Here is a 16,047-nt window from a genome sequence, read left to right as displayed (position 1 = left end):
GTTCCTCCACCAGGGATAGAACCTGCATCACAGCAGTGAAAGCCTGGAATTCTAACCACCAGGCCACAAGGGAACTCCCCCAAATAATTTTTTTGCTGCTCACTTCACTTGTCCCTTTGATGTTGATGTACCCCAGCCTCTGCACTGAGTATTCCTTCCTTTTCTCTCATTGTGTGCTTTTCTTTTCTTTTTAATATTTATTTATTTATTGGGCCGCACCAGGCCTTAGTTGTGGCACTCAAGATCTTTGATCCTTGTTGCGGCATGTGGAATCTTTAGTTGTGGCGTGTGAACTCATAGTTGCGGTGTGTGGGATGTACTTCCCTCTCTGACCACAGATGAAACCCAGGCCCTCTGCGTTGGGAGTGCAGAGTCAGTGGACCACCGGGGAAGTCCCTGTATGCTTGCTTTGCTATGATAGAAATAATACATTCTTTAGAGTAAGATGGAGCGGGTTCAGATTCCATGTTCACCTCTTACCAGCGCTGTTATGTGGAGCAAGTTTTCCTATATGGGGCCGATAATATCAACTTTATTGACTGGATATGAGGATTAAAGGAGGTGGTGCACATTGAGGGCCTCATTCAGCAGCCGACAGGGACAAGCACTCAGTGCATTTTCATCGTCTTCTCTCCCTTTGGTATCCTCCCCCAACTCCCTACTCTCTTTGCTGCTGAATAACTTCTTGTAGTTCGACTTATTTTGGGGAGTGCTGTAAAGCCCAGGATGTGAAGTCAGCATGGGGTTGAGATCCTTGTTCTTACCTGTCCTGTGACTCTGGGCTCATTGCTGCTCTGAACCTTGGTTTGCACATCTGTAATACGGTGATAATAGTTCCACATCTCTGATCAGTGTTGGAGGGGGGAGTAAATATTTGTATATTTGACCCTTGAACAACATGGGGGTTAGGGGTGCCACCCCATGCATCGTGGAAAACTGTGTAACCTAGAGTCAGGCTTTTGCACCCACGGTTCCTTCACAAGTGCATCAGCTGACCGTGGATCATATAGTACTACAGCATTTACTACTGAAAAAATCGGTGGAAGTGGATCCATGCAGTTCAAACCTGTGTTGTTCAAGGGTCAACTGTACACACACACACGCACTATATATATATGAAAAGACGTGGTTCAGTGCCCAGCGCAGCACCTGGCACACAGTAAGCTCTCAGCAGATGGTGTTGTTATCCCAGAGCGGTCCCTGCTCTCTCACACACAGATACTCTCAAGCATCTCACTCCCACCCCACACCCATCTCTTGTGCCCTGGACCTGGATTTTGCCAACTGGCGGCAGAACATCTCTACTCTGATGTTTTGCAGATGGCTCAGGCTCTTGTTCAAAACCGAACTGTTTGCTTCGCCCCTCTTCCCGTGCCCCGCCCCCCAATACTTGCTCTTCACATGCTCTCATCTCGGTTAAAGCGTCACCATCCATTCAGGTGCGACTTTTTTGGACTGTCTCTCTCGTTGTTACTGCCTGCCTCTTGGCAGTCATCTCTCTGACTTATTTCTGCAGTTTATCCTTTTCTCACTGTACTGCTTCAGTTTAGGCTGTCATATTCTAGTGCGTCCAGAGTGACCTTTCTAAGATACAAGTCTCACAGTTTCACTTTCCTGTTGCAGGGCTCCATGCTTTCCTGTTAAAACTCTTTAAGACTTAAATCTAAGTTCTGGTAGGTCTTGTGCTGACCTATTTCTTAATCATCGCCACCTGCCACTCACAGCTCGGCCCATACACAAATTTGTTAACTGGCCATTCCTCCAAGATACCATATACCTTCAGGCTCTTCCTTTCTTTTTTCTAAAATCACCTCTCCCTAGGATGTCCTTCTATTCCCCACCTGGCAAATGTCCTTAAAGAATAGACAGATGTCTTCTTCCCTCTTGACCCTCCCGTGATGCCCTCATCCTTTCACCCTGTTACTCCTTTTGTGCATAGATAGGATTTTAAAAAACATTGCTCCATTGTTGCAGTGATCACTTTGTATCAGAGTTATTTATATGCCTGTAAACAGTGGGCCTGGCACAATGCCTGGCAATGTTGGTTGAATTTGAATAAATGAATACATGAAATGACAGGGTCTGGAAGTATCTTGTGAGATGGGATCGAATAAGTTGAAATTTGTTAAATATGCATCAAGAAGGCCAGTTATACAAGAATGAAAATGGAAGAGATTGGCCTCACCGCAGAATATGTTAAAAATTTGGGGAGGGGAGTTGGTTGATAATATTGTGTGAGTCAACAGTGTGAGGTGGTAACAAAAAAAGAAGAAGAATAGGAAGAATGGGAAGAGAGGGAAAAAGAGTGTGAAATGTCTTGGATGAGAAAGTTGACTGTCTGATTTTATAGCCAGGGTATTGTGTTTGGTTCTAAGTATTATGGTTTTAGAGGGATTTAGGCCAGAATAGCAATAATTCTTGAAACCATTTTGCTTTTAAGATTTGGGGGAAAAAATTATAAAAATAGACAAACAGGTAGCTAACATGATGAAAAAGGAGGAAGCACAAATATACAAAATAAAAAAATGACAGTGGAGAAATAACCGTTGAAACAAACAAAACTGTTAAGAGTCTTTGCATGTCTGTGCAAATAAACTTTAAAACCTTGATGAGATTAATACTTTCTAAGGGAAATTCTGATTACTAAAATTGATAGAGACAGGATATTTAAACAGACCAATTTCTGTGAAAGAAATAGAGAACTTTAATAAGGAACTATTCCTCAAAAAAAGTACCAGCCTAGATTATTTCACAGGGGGATTCTACCAAACCTCTACTTATCAGATAGCCCCAGTGCTCTATAGATGATGACAGAGAATGAAACTAAGGAGAAACTTGCTCCTTCTTTTTAAAAATATATCTGCCTGATAGTGCAAAAGAGGAAACTACAGACAAATATTACTTATGAAAACCTGTGAAAAGAAGACCCCAGTGGCTCAGTGGGTAAAGAATCTACTTTCAATGCAGGAGACAGAGGAGACATGGATTTGATTCCTGGGTGGGGAAGAGTCCTTGGAGGAGGGAATGGCTACCCACTCCAGTATTCTTGCCTGGAAAATCCCATGGACAGAGGAACTACAGTTCATGGTGCTCTTAAAGAGTTGGACATGACTAAACAACTGAGCAACCATGAAAAAGTACAACAAATGTAGTACGAATATAGCTGTAATATATATTGTATTAGTGAACAAAGTTCAACATCACATTAAAGTGTACTTCATTATGATCAAGTAGGGTTAACCACAGGAATGCAAGGTAGGTTCATTATTAAGAAATCCATGTATTCTATAATAATGGAATATTATCAGGAAAAATAATCAGAATTGTCTCCATAAATTATGACAAAACTTTCATCAAAATTCAACATCTGTTCATTATAAAACCACCGAAGGAAATAAGACTTGCTTGGGAACAGAACAGTGATTGTGTAATTCGAGATTCTTCCTGGGATTGTCCTCATGGCTACATACTTCTTCATTCCAGAAATGGCCACTGTACACATCCATGGATTCACTAATGGGAACAAGGGGAAAAGGGTTGCATTGGGGAAATCTGATGGAAAGAGATAGGTGCATCTCTGGAGTTAATCATCATTATGTGTTGAAGGGTTTGGAGAACATTAAGAAAGCATTTTCCTGATTGATGAGAAATAACTAAGTTATACTCGTCTACCCCTGTTAGAAGGTTATGCAGTGTATTGTGTAGCATGCAGTATATTTTGTAGTGTGTGATAAAAATAAAAGAAAAAAGTAGAAGAAAAAAAAGAAAATAATACTTGATGGATTCTTTCTTAACATGATAAAAATTTATATACCTTATTCCAGAAACCATTCACTTTCTAAACCGGGAAACACTTCAGGTATTTTCTGAGTCCAGAAACAAGGGAAGAATGCCCAATATCTCCACTACTAGTCAACATTGTACCAGAGGTATATAGAAATTGATTAGAGGCATAAAGCTTAGTAAAGAATATTTCTTTTTGTAGATGATGTGGTAATAATCCCAGAAATTATTGAGAATTATTGATAAAACTCAATGAAACTCAATAAAAGATAAGATAACAGAATATAAAATGAACCTACTGAAATTAACAGCTTTCACATACACAGAGTAGCCAATTAGAGAAAGTGATGGTAGAGAAAACCTCATTTAATCTCAATTAAGAAGAATTCAATCGGAGAAGGCAATGGGACCCCACTCCAGTACTCCTGCCTGGAAAATCCCATGGATGGAGGAGCCTGGTAGGCTGCAGTCCATCGGGTCGCTGAGTGTCGGACACGACCCAGCGACTTCACTTTCATTTTTCACTTGCATGCATTGGAGAAGGAAATGGCAACCCACTCCAGTGTTCTTGCCTGGAGAATCCCAGGGACGGGGGAGCCCGGTGGGCTGCCGTCTGTGGGGTCACACAGAGTCGGACACGACTGAAGTGACTTAGCAGTAGTAAGAAGAATTCAATAGTTAGAAATGAACTTAACAGGAAATGTATATAACTTACAGGAGGAAAACTTTAAAACTCTCTGGAAAGACTCATTTGAACAAATGAAAGACATCCCTTATTCTTAAGTAGGATGGTTCAACAACATATAAATGACAGTTCTCTCTGTATCAATTTATAAATTTAATATAATCCCAATAAAAGTTCCAACAGGTTTTTTTTGAAAGTTAGATAAATATATACTGAAGTTTGTATGGAGAAATAAATTTGTAAGAATAGTCAAGAAAATATTAAAAAGAGAAAAATTTCAGGATGCGGGGGGACCAGCTATATCAGATCTTAAATTATTCTATAAAACCTCTACAAATAAAACATTTTGGTACTGGTCCATGAATGAGCAAATATACAAGTGATACAGACTATGCAGTCCAGAAGGAGACCCAGGAACTATGGAGATTTAGTGTATGATAAAGGCAACATTGAGAGCAGGAGGAGAAGGGGACGACAGAGGATGAGTGGATGGATGGCATCACCAACTCGATGGACATGGGTTTGGGTGGACTCCAGGAGTTGGTGATGGACAGGGAGGCCTGGTGTGCTGCGGTTCATGGGGTCGCAAAGAGTCGGACACGACTGAAGCACTGAACTGAACTGAAAGGCAGCATCTCAAATCCCTGGGGTAAAGATTGACTTTAGTAAATGGTGCTGGAACAACTGGGTAGCCATTTTTAAAAAAGTTAAGTTGGATCTATATCTCACATTATACAGAAGAATAAATTCTAGATGGAACAGGGATATAAATGTAAGCAATTTTGAAACCATATGAGAACTAGAGAAAAAGCAGAAGCGAATTCTTTCACGTTAGTGTAGGGAAAGCCTTTCAAGCCATCACCCGAAGTTCAGAGGCATGAAATATCAGTAATTTGATTATATAAAAATAAAATCCTTTTCATAGCCAGAAAACCACCATAAACTAAGTCAAAAGATGACTGATAGGGACTTCCCTGGTGCTCCAGGGCTAAGACTGCACACTCCTAATGCAGGAGGCCTGGGTTCGATGTCTGATCAGGATCTAGATCCCACATACTGCAACTTAAAGTTCCTGCGTGCCTCAACTAAAGACCCCATGTGCTGCAACTGAGACCCAGCACAGCCCAAGAAATGTGTGTGTGTGCTCAGTAACTCAATTGTGTCCGACGCTGCAACCTGTGGACTGTAGCCCACCAGGCTCCTCTATCCATGGGATTCTCCAGGCAAGAATATTAGAGTGGGTTGCCTTTCCCCCTGACCCAGGGATCAAACCTGAGTCTCCTGCATTGGCAGGTGGATTCTTTACTGCTGCACCACCTGGGAGGCAGCCAAATACATAAATATAAATATCCCAAAAGAGAGATCACTGACAAACTGGGAAATCTCTGCAACATATATCAAAGACAAAAGGGTAACATCTCTAATACATAAAGAGCTCTTAAAATGAAGGTACAGAAGATAGAAAAATGGGAGAGATGTGAACAGGTAATTCATGTACATATACAAAATATATAAAGATAAGGATGGATTTAAATTGAATTCTTAACCTACCAAAAGAGGCTCAAATTCATATCTAAAGAAATTTAAACAGCACTAAGATACAATTTGTCACCTATCATATTAGCAAAAATTTAAAAGTGTGACAACATATTCTATTGGCAAGACTGTGGGAAAATGCACTCTCATGCGTTGCTGATGGGAATGCAAATAGATACAATGCTGTTGGTGGGGAATTTGGCAATATCTAATGAAGTTATCTACTTAATGTATATATATTCACCTAGCCATCTTCTTTGAATCTACCCTGAAGATAGACCTCGATCAACATGAAAATACATATGCATAACGTTATTCATTGCTGCACTGTTTGTAACTGCAAAATATTGAAAAACTGAATTCCCATATATAGAAGACTGATTGACTAAATTATGATATATCTACATAATGGAGTACCATGTAGCTGTAAAATAAGGAAGATTTCTAGACCACTATGGAGTGATTTCCAGAATATATTAAGCAAATGTTAATTGAAGTGAAGTGAAAAATGCAGGTGTAAAAAGAATGTGTGTGTGTTAGTTACATCTGACTCTTTGCAGCCCCATGGACTGTAGCTCACCAGGCTCCTCTGTCCATGGAATTCTCCAGGCAAGAATACTGGAGAGGGTTGCCATGCCCTCCTCCAGGGGATCTTCCCAACCCAATCTTGAACCTGGGTCTCTGCACTGCAGGCAGATACTTTACTATCTGAGCCACCAGGGAATATAAGTGCTTAATGCTATTTTGGGGACTTCCCTGGTACGCAGTGGCTAAGACTGCAGGCTCCCAATGCAGGGGACCTGGGTTTGATCCCTGGTCAGGGAAATAGATCCCCCATGCTGCAACCAAGACCCAGCTGCTGCTGCTGCTGCTAAGTCGCTTCAGTCGTGTCCGACTCTGTGCGACCCCATAGACAGCAGTCCACCAGGCACCGCCGTCCCTGGGATTCTCCAGGCAAGAACACTGGAGTGGGTTGCCATTTCCTTCTCCAGTGCATGAAAGTGAAAAGTGAAAGTGAAGTTGCTCAGTCGTTTCCGACTCTTAGCGACCCCATGGACCACAGCCCACCAGGCAGGGCCCAGTAAATAAATAAAATTAAAAAAAAATTACTATGCTATTTGTCACATAAGAAAAGGGAAATAAAATATACATATATCTTTTTTTCCAGATAACCTAGAACGAATCAGATTGGTTATCTACAGGAATGGATAGGAATAGGGTGGAAAGACTAGAGAAAAGGGAATGGAGTAGAGAGAAAGATGGAAGTATGACACTTCTGAATGTATGTTTTTCTATAGCTCTGACTTTTAGAATCATGTTAATCTTTCTCCTGCCCCCAAATTAATTAAAATCAACCAAAATGTTAGGACAACCCAAAATGGTCTACCAATTGTAATAAATGTACATAACTGTATTACAAATTAATAACATAACCACACTGAAGGCAGAGGGAAGAAAAGAATTAACCTAAGTCACTTTGGAATCAGTATTTTGAGTGTACACTGTAAGGCTAAAGACAAAAAGACTATATACTTGTATATCAATTTCTGGCTAGTAAATTTATTTTTCTATGACCTGGCATAGCCCAATAGATAAACAAATATTTTTAAAAATGCGGAGAAGGCAATGGCACCCCACTCCAGTACTCTTGCCTGGAAAATCCCATGGACGGAGGAGCCTGGTAGGCTGCAGTCCATGGGGTCACTAAGAGTTGGACACGACTGAGCGACTTCACTTTCACTTTTCACTTTCATGCATTGGAGAAGGAAATGGCAACCCACTCCAGTGTTCTTGCCTAGAGAATCCCAGGGATGGGGGAGCCTGGTGGGCTACCGTCTATGGGGTTGCACAGAGTCGGACACGACTGAAGTGACGCAGCAGATACTAATCTGGTCCCATCACTTCATGGGAAATAGATGGGGAAACAGTGGAAACAGTGTCAGACTTTATTTTTCTGGGCTCCAGAATCACTGCAGATGGTGACTGCAGCCATGAAATTAAGAGACGCTTACTCCTTGGAAGGAAAGTTATGACCAACCTAGATGGCATATTCAAAAGCAGAGCCATTACTTTGCCAACAAAGGTCCATTTAGTCAAGGTTATGGTTTTTCCTGTGGTCATGTATGGACGTGAGAGTTGGACTGTGAAGAAAGCTGAGCACCGAAGAATTGGTGCTTTTGAACTGTGGTGTTGGAGAAGACTCTTGAGAGTCCCTTGGACTGCAAGCAGATCCAACCAGTCCATTCTGAAGGAGATCAGCCCTGGGATTTCTTTGGAAGGAATGATGCTAAAGCTGAAACTCCAGTACTTTGGCCACCTCATGCGAAGAGTTGACTCATTGGCAAAGACTCTGATGCTGGGAGGGATTGGGGGCAGGAGGAGAAGGGGACGACAGAGGATGAGATGGCTGGATGGCATCACTGACTCGATGAACATGAGTCTCGGTGAACTCCGGGAGTTGGTGATGGACAGGGAGGCCTGGCGTGCTGCGATTCATGGGGTCGCAAAGAGTCGGACACGACTGAGCGACTGATCTGATACTATTCCATACAAGGAACGGGTTAGCAAGTCAAATTTTGATGTGTTTTCTAGGACTGAGGAAATATTAGTAAATATATTGTGGATAGAGTCAGGTTTCTCACTGTGGGGAAAAAGGAGTTACAAATAAGGAAAAGGAAAAAAAGAGATGAACCCTGTGGTGCTGGGCTAGAGGCAGGATCTGGATAATTCGTGGTCTATTTCTCCATCTGTCTGTCAAGATAAGTAGATGGAAGTATGTGTCTAGGTGTGATACACACCTGTGTTTCCTACTGTACTCCTGAGAGGGCCCAGAATGTTACCCCAGTAGGATGAGTATATCTCATGCCCAAATTTTGATTTCTGAAAACTACTCTCCAACAAGAGGAGCCAAAAGTGATTTATTTTGGCTGATGACAAAAGCTGGAGCAGAGAAAATACAAGATGAGGGGATCTTGTAAAAATACAGGTTCTAATTCATTAGAACTGGAACAGAGTTGGAGATTCTGCATTTCCATTCTATTCTGCATATTCTATTCTACTGCATTTGAAGTGTGTGGATTCACAGTGATGCGTGAGCGTCTGCTTTTCTGAGAGGCCCCTGGTGATGGTGCTGCTCGTCTGCTGAGCTCTCTTTGATTAGCAGACAGCTCCCTAGTGTAGGTTATTACACAAGAGACTCAACGCACTGGCTGTGCAGGGAGAAGTGGTTTAGGCTAAGGTAACCTCCATTCCGAGAGTTTTGGTGAGGTTGTTTAAACCTCAGGGATGCATTTATTTAGGTGACAGTGTGGTAGAGTGGAAAGAGCACTGGTTTTGGAGTCAGAGTGAATTTCATATTCGTAGTTTACAGTCTGGGTGAACTTGAGCATTATTTCACCATTTTGGAGTCTCGGGTTTGCAGTTAGCAAAATAGATACAGTAAAAATTTCCCTGGCAGATTAGCGTTAGAGAAATTGTGTCTAAAGGACCTAGCATAGCTCTAGACACGGAGTAGGTGTTCAGAAAAGTGGTGACAATTATTATCACTTATGCAATAGAATTGGAGAAGGCAATGGCACCCCACTCCAGTACTCTTGCCTGAAAAATCCTATGGACGGAGGAGCCTGGTGGGCTGTAGTCCATGGGGTCGCTAAGAGTCGGATACGACTGAGCGACTTCACTTTCACTTTTCACTTTCATGCATTGGAGAAGGAAATGGCAACCCACTCCAGTGTTCTTGCCTGGAGAATCCCAGGGACGGGGGAGCCTGGTGGGCTGCCGTCTATGGGGTCGCACAAAGTCGGACATGACTGAAGCGACTTAGCAGCAGCAGCATGCAATAGAATCCTCTTTACTGGAAGCCGAGAACTGTGATTAATGGGCATGAAAAGTTCTGTGAGGAACCTCAAAGCAGTTTTGCACCAGAGACAACTTACTTCTATTCATTGGCCAAAAGAAGGCTATGATTACTTAAGTAAAATTATCTTGGCCTGATGAAAAATACTTGTTCTTGTCTTCAGCTGCATAATTAACTTTTAGAATCATCATAAATCTTGGCCTGATGAAATTTGACACATTATTCACCAATTCAAACAGAGATTTCTTGAGTGCCTGTTACTCTGAGTCCAACAATCCTGAACTCCTGTAACGTCCTGCATGGAGCATCTAGTTGAGACCTGAGCCCCTTTGAGCTCACTGTCCTCTTTGCCTCCTTCCCTCAGGAAAGCCCCCTGAGCATGGGCTTCAGACTGAGCTAACACTCCTAGCACCTCGCACACCCCTGTCCTAGCGCTTATCTCACCAACCTGCAAGCTGCTCCTCCTCCTCCTCTCTTCTCGTTTTTTTTTTTTTTTTTTTTCCTGCAAACTTCTTGAAGGCATAAAGCTCTTTGTACCCATGTCACAGAACATTGGCTGCACCCTCCTTGTAGTTGAACTGATTGCCTGGTACAGGATGTCCTCACGGAGATCAGTGTCTGAGGTGTGTGGGAGGGTCAAGGAAGGCTGCCTGGAAGAGGTGGTGATGCTTGAGCTGAGGTTTAAGAAGAGATGCAAGACAGGAGGGAGGTAGAGTGGTCGGAAGACATGGTGCGTTTGGGGCACTGCACAAGGTTTGCTGCTGCTAAGTCGCTTCAGTCGTGTCTGACTGTGTGCGACCCCATAGACGGCAGCCCACCAGGCTCCCCCGTCCCTGGGATTCTCCAGGCAAGAACACTGGAGTGGGTTGCCATTTCCTTCTCCAATGCATGAAAGTGAAAAGTGAAAGTGAAGTTGCTCAGTCGTGTCCAACTCTTAGTGACCCCATGGACTGCAGCCTACCAGGCTCCCCCGTCCATAGGATTTTCCAGGCAAGAGTACTGGAGTGGAGTGCCATTGCCTTCTCCGTACAAACATAGTTCGGACCAACCTTAAACGCGGGGTTGTGGGGGGCAAATGTGAATGGGTAAGCGAAGCTGGAGGAGAGGTAAGGACTTAGCTAGGACAGACTTAAGTGCAGCTGAGGAGGCTGGGTTTTATCCTGCGGGTAATGAGAGGCCAGTGAAGGATTTTAAGCAGGAATGTGTCGGGGGAGGGTTGAGGGTGATACTCGATAGAGGGTAGGGATTTTGATGTAAGCCAGGTAATCAGACCCAGCTGTTACCCTGATGCCTTTGTGGCCCTGAGCAGAGTGGTTTGCTCTGGAGGCACCCTTTGCCTGTCCTGACGTTTTGGCTGAACAGTAGGAGCTCACCTGGACAGGAATCTGGCCCATGTGAAAGCAGAAGGCACAGCTGCCTGCAGAGTGAGTGGATAGCAGGAGGCCCTTGGACCACCTTTACTGGGTTTGCTAACCAGGTCTGCCAAGGCATAGGGATGGAGACTTTGGAGAAGTTACATGATTTCTGTGAACCTCATCCACAGAACGGAGATGATACAAACCCTTCAGTGCTTCTGTGAGAACTGAATTAGATGATGATAATGAAAATAATGATGACCATTTAGTAAACATCAACTGAGTGGCTGCGTTCTAGGTATATTGTTGTTGTGTTGTTTAGTTGCTAAGTTGTGTCCAACTCTTTTGTTACCCCACGGGGTGTAGCCTGCCAGCCCTCCTCTGTCCGTGGGATTTCCCAGGCAAGAATACTGGTATGGTTTGCCATTTCCTACTCCAGGGAATCTTCCTGACCCAGGAATTGAACCCAGACCTGCATTGGCAGGCAGATTCTTTACCACTGAGCCATCATGGAAGTCCTCCAGATACATTAGTGAGTCATTAAAAGACATATAAAACATCAAAAGTAGTGTTTAATTCATGGTTCAGTTCAGTTCAGTCGCTCAATCGTGTCCGACTCTTTGCGACCCCATGAATCGCAGCACACCAGGCCTCCCTGTCCATCACCAACTCCTGGAGTTCACTCAACCTCACGTCCATTGAGTCGGTGATGCTATCCAGCCATCTCATCCTCTGTCGTCCCCTTCTCCTCCTGCCCCCAATCCCTCCCAGCATCAGAGTCTTTTCCAATGAGTCAACTCTTCGCGTGAGGTGGCCAAAGTATTGGAGTTTCAGCTTTAGCATCATTCCTTCCAAAGAACACCCAGGACTGATCTCCTTTAGAATGGACTGGTTGGACCTCCTTGCAGTCCAAGGGGCTCTCAAGAGTCTTCTCCAACACCGCAGTTCAAAAGCATCAATTCTTTGGCACTGAGCTTTCTTCACAGTCCAACTCTCACATCCATACATGACCACAGGAAAAACCATAGCCTTGACTAGATGGACCTTTGTTGGCATCATGATAGGTACTCAATAAATACCAGATTCTTCCCCCTACCTCCTGCTAATCATTGCACTTCCTACAGTTTGTCAGTAGCTGATAGAACATTGCCTTAGTACTACCTTCCAAAAGACTTTATTTATTCCCACAAATTGACGTAGAGAAAATAGTGAAGATTTAATTTAAGCTCAGGAAGCAGCCAGTGAGTAATTTCTGATATTATTTCATCAAGGAAGTACTTGGAGCTTTAGAAATCAACTATACTTTAACCAAATTATAATTTGATACTGTTAGCCCTTGAATTTAATTTTCAGGTTCAGAGTCTTGGGTTTCTACAGACATCAGCCAGAACTGCAGCCTGTACTATGACCTTGCTCTTGTGCTCTTTTGATATTTAGTGCCCAAATAATCAGAATGAACACCTGAATATACAAGCCCTGTTTAAAATGGAATATGAAAGGTTATCTAAGGGTTGCCATGAGTTATGTGTCCTATCTGAATCTGACAGGTTTCTGATGGTACTGGACCATAAGCGTTGTCTGCAAAAAAAAAAAAAAAAAAAATGAAGGCTCCCCTGACCTCGACCCCAGTCTTCAGGAACTCTGCTCATCCTAGCCTTTCTTTTCTTTCTTTGTGCAGGTTTCAGGTAACCAGATCCTCTTTGACAACATAAAGCCTGGATTAAAGCTAACTCTGTAGCAATCCCAGGATTATGGGCTCAGGAGGATAAATCCTGGGTTGGTTTCAGTTAAATCTCTTTGTGAAGAAGGCAGCTATGAGAGGCAGTTCTGAGATCGGTTTAACTGTGGATTCCTAGCTCCCCAGGATCAGTTCTTAGGAATGTCACAGGCCATTGTGCACACGGGACACGAGAGATCGTTCCTGGGAAGCGCAGTGGGGCACTGGCAGCTCTCATCACACTAGAAAATGGGCTGTGCTTCTGGCCCGGCTTTATTCCTGGTCGACAGAGCTAAAGTCAAGGAAAGCAGGAGTCATTGTTGCCGAAACGCTCATCTGCATACCTTGTCCACACCACCACCCGAGTCAGAAGGTAGCTCATCCCAGAGATTAGCATAAAACCAGAGAATTTTAGAGCATTCTCCTTAAAACCTTCTCCTCCTCTCTCTGGGTATAGACTGCTCAGTTGCTCAGCTGTGTGCAAGTCTTTGCGACCTCATGAACTGTAGCCGCCAGGCTCCTCTGTGCATGGAAATGTTCAGGCAAGAATTCTGGAACGGGTTGCCATTTCCTACTCCAGGGGATCTTCCCCACCCAGGGATTGAACCCGTGTCTCTTGCATCTCCTGTATTGGCAGGCGAATTCTTTATCACTGGGCCACCTGGGAAGTCAGGTATAGATAGCCCAGTCTCCAGTGCTGCCTTAGAGGGTGCAGGGAAGAGGATATAAGTAACATGCAACCTTTCCTTATCTCCCACTTTCATTTTCCAGCAACAGCTGCAGGCGTACGTGGCCTGGGTGAACGCACAGCTGAAGAAGAGGCCAGCGGTGAAGCCAGTGCAGGACCTGCGACAAGATCTGCGGGATGGGGTGATCCTGGCGTATCTCATTGAGATTGTAGGTCGGTTGGCCCTGGACTCTGATGCTAGCTTAAAACAGAACATGGCCTTTTTACCCTCCATGTGCCCTTCGGAGCAGATTGTTGGTGGTGGTTTAGTCACTAAGTCGTGTCCAACTCTTGTGACCCCATGGACTGTAGCCTGCCAGGCTCCTCTGTCCATGAGATTTCCCAGGCAAGAATACTGGAGTGGGTTGCCATTTTCTGCTCCAGGCCTTCTTCCCCACCTAGGGATCGAACCCTTGTCTCCTGCATTGGCAGGCGGGTTCTTTACCAACTGAGCTACTTCTTTAAAGTCTCATGGAAATGAAAGTAGGGAAGACTTAAGATACTTGCCCAAGGTTAATTAATTTATTTATTAGTCAGTAAACACTGTGTTCCAGCTGCTACATTAAACTTTGGGCGTGTGATGAGGAGCACAGTCGCAGCTCTCAAGAGTCTCCCAATCTAGTTGGAAAGACTGGAGAGCGAAGTTACTTCCAGTAATGTACTTAGTACTGTGATGGGGCAAGCACAGATAAGAGAGAGGGCGGGCACGCAACCCACTGTTAGGGATTCTAGGATGGCTTGCCACAAGATCTGATGTCTACACTGAGGCTCGAAAGGGAAGTGGCAGCCAGGCAAAAAGAAGGTGTGTTACCAACAAAAGGACCCGACTAAGATAAGAAGACCTTGTTTCCGTGAAGCCCCAGAGTTGATGCCTGTCATTCTTATTAGATGGTATCATAACCTTATTTCCACAGCATTTTCATTCTTATTAGATGGTATCATAACCTTATTTCCATAGCATTTGTCCACACCTCTTATTATTTATCTCACCAAATAATGGTTGTTTATTATCTACCTCTCCAGGATAGATTGAGCTGTTTAAGAGTAGGTACAGTGTAATTTTTTTCCCCCCTGTTTCCACAATCCTTAACCAAGTGCCAGACACATAACAGGTACTCAAACATTCATTGACATATTTGAGGGATGAGGGTTTGAGTGATATGTAAGAAGGCAGGCTTGCATCAGGCAGCCTGTCCAGAAATACCTCATTCAGACAGCTCATATATTCATTATTCACTTATAGTGATAATAACCATGATAATAGTAATAGCAGCTACTGTGTATTGAACACTGTCTCATTTAACTTCACTTTATCATCAACGTTTGAGAAACATAATATTGCCTCCATTTCCAGGAGCACTTTATATATATATATATAATCACACATATATGTGTGTGTACATATATATCAAGCATTGCTAAACATGCTACTTTGATTGATTTATGATAATGAATAGCATTTAAGTATTTTACTTATTTTTTGAGATTGAGAAAGTTCTGTCCGTGGAATTTTCCAGGCAAGAATACTGGACTGGGTAGCCTTTCCCTTCTCTAGGGAATCTTCCCTACCCAGAACCCAGGTCTCCTGCATTGCAGGCAGATTCTTTACTGTCTGAGCCACCAGGGAAGCCCTTAAGCAACTTTGCAGGGTCACATAAGAATAGTGGTAAAGCAGAGGTACAAACCTGGATTTACTTTAATTCCAAAGCTAATTTTCAACTTTTAATTTTTCACTCATTTGAACAGATTATCCTGGAAATACAATCAGTTAGAAAATCCAGACAGCCCAAGAAGATAGAAAATCAAAAGCCATTTCCCCCGTCTGTCCCCTTGCCAGTTACTTGTTCTTTCTGGAGGCAGCCAGTGTTAGCAGTTTCTGGCTATTCTTTCCAGAGATATTTAATGGTGCATATACAGGCAATATGAATGTGTATTCTTGTTTTTCAAAACCCAGGTTCTTAAATGCTGCATTCTGTTGCAACTTGGCTATAGAGAAAATCTCTCTGAATCCACTACTTTAGATTGTGTTCTTTCTTGAGCTGGCCCTCACTGAGCTTTTGACCCTACTACTATGCCCCTGAAACTGTTCTCCTTGAGGTCACAACTCTGCTCTGTCAAATCCCGTGGCCAGGACTCAGTCCTCATTTTATTCAACTTAGCAGAACTTGACACAGTGGATCACTCCCTCCTCCAAACATCTTCCCTCGGTCTCCAGGATCCTGTGGGCTTGAAGTTTTCCTCCTTCCTCACTGGCCTTTCCTGTTTGCTGTACTGGCTTTCTCCTCCTTGTGTGTGTGTGTGTGTGTGTGTGTGTGTGCGCGCGCGCACGCGCGTGCATGCTTAGTCGTGTCTCTTTGTGATCCCATCGACTGTAGCCCGCCAGTCTCC

The 16,047-nt window shown here is 43.5% G+C and overlaps 1 protein-coding gene and 1 pseudogene across 8 annotated transcripts in view; both read left to right on the top strand.

The window, feature by feature from the left end:
* The window catches only part of DIXDC1 (DIX domain containing 1), a 79,332-nt gene that overhangs the window by 18,812 nt on the left and 44,473 nt on the right, over positions 1-16,047 (top strand). For 7 of the 8 annotated variants that reach the window (XM_044929756.2, XM_044929752.2, XM_044929753.2 and 4 more), the window contains one exon: positions 13,704-13,833. In XM_044929756.2, coding sequence (XP_044785691.1) covers positions 13,704-13,833 — 130 coding nt within the window. The remainder of the gene's footprint in view (positions 1-13,703; positions 13,834-16,047) is intronic. The other variant, XM_044929754.2, reaches the window with a different exon arrangement.
* Positions 3,432-4,244, top strand: LOC102409877 (annotated as a pseudogene).

This window comes from Bubalus bubalis, chromosome 16 (genome assembly GCF_019923935.1).
Source record: "Bubalus bubalis isolate 160015118507 breed Murrah chromosome 16, NDDB_SH_1, whole genome shotgun sequence".
NCBI lineage: Eukaryota > Metazoa > Chordata > Mammalia > Artiodactyla > Bovidae > Bubalus > Bubalus bubalis.
This window is presented reverse-complemented; position numbering and strand designations above follow the sequence as displayed.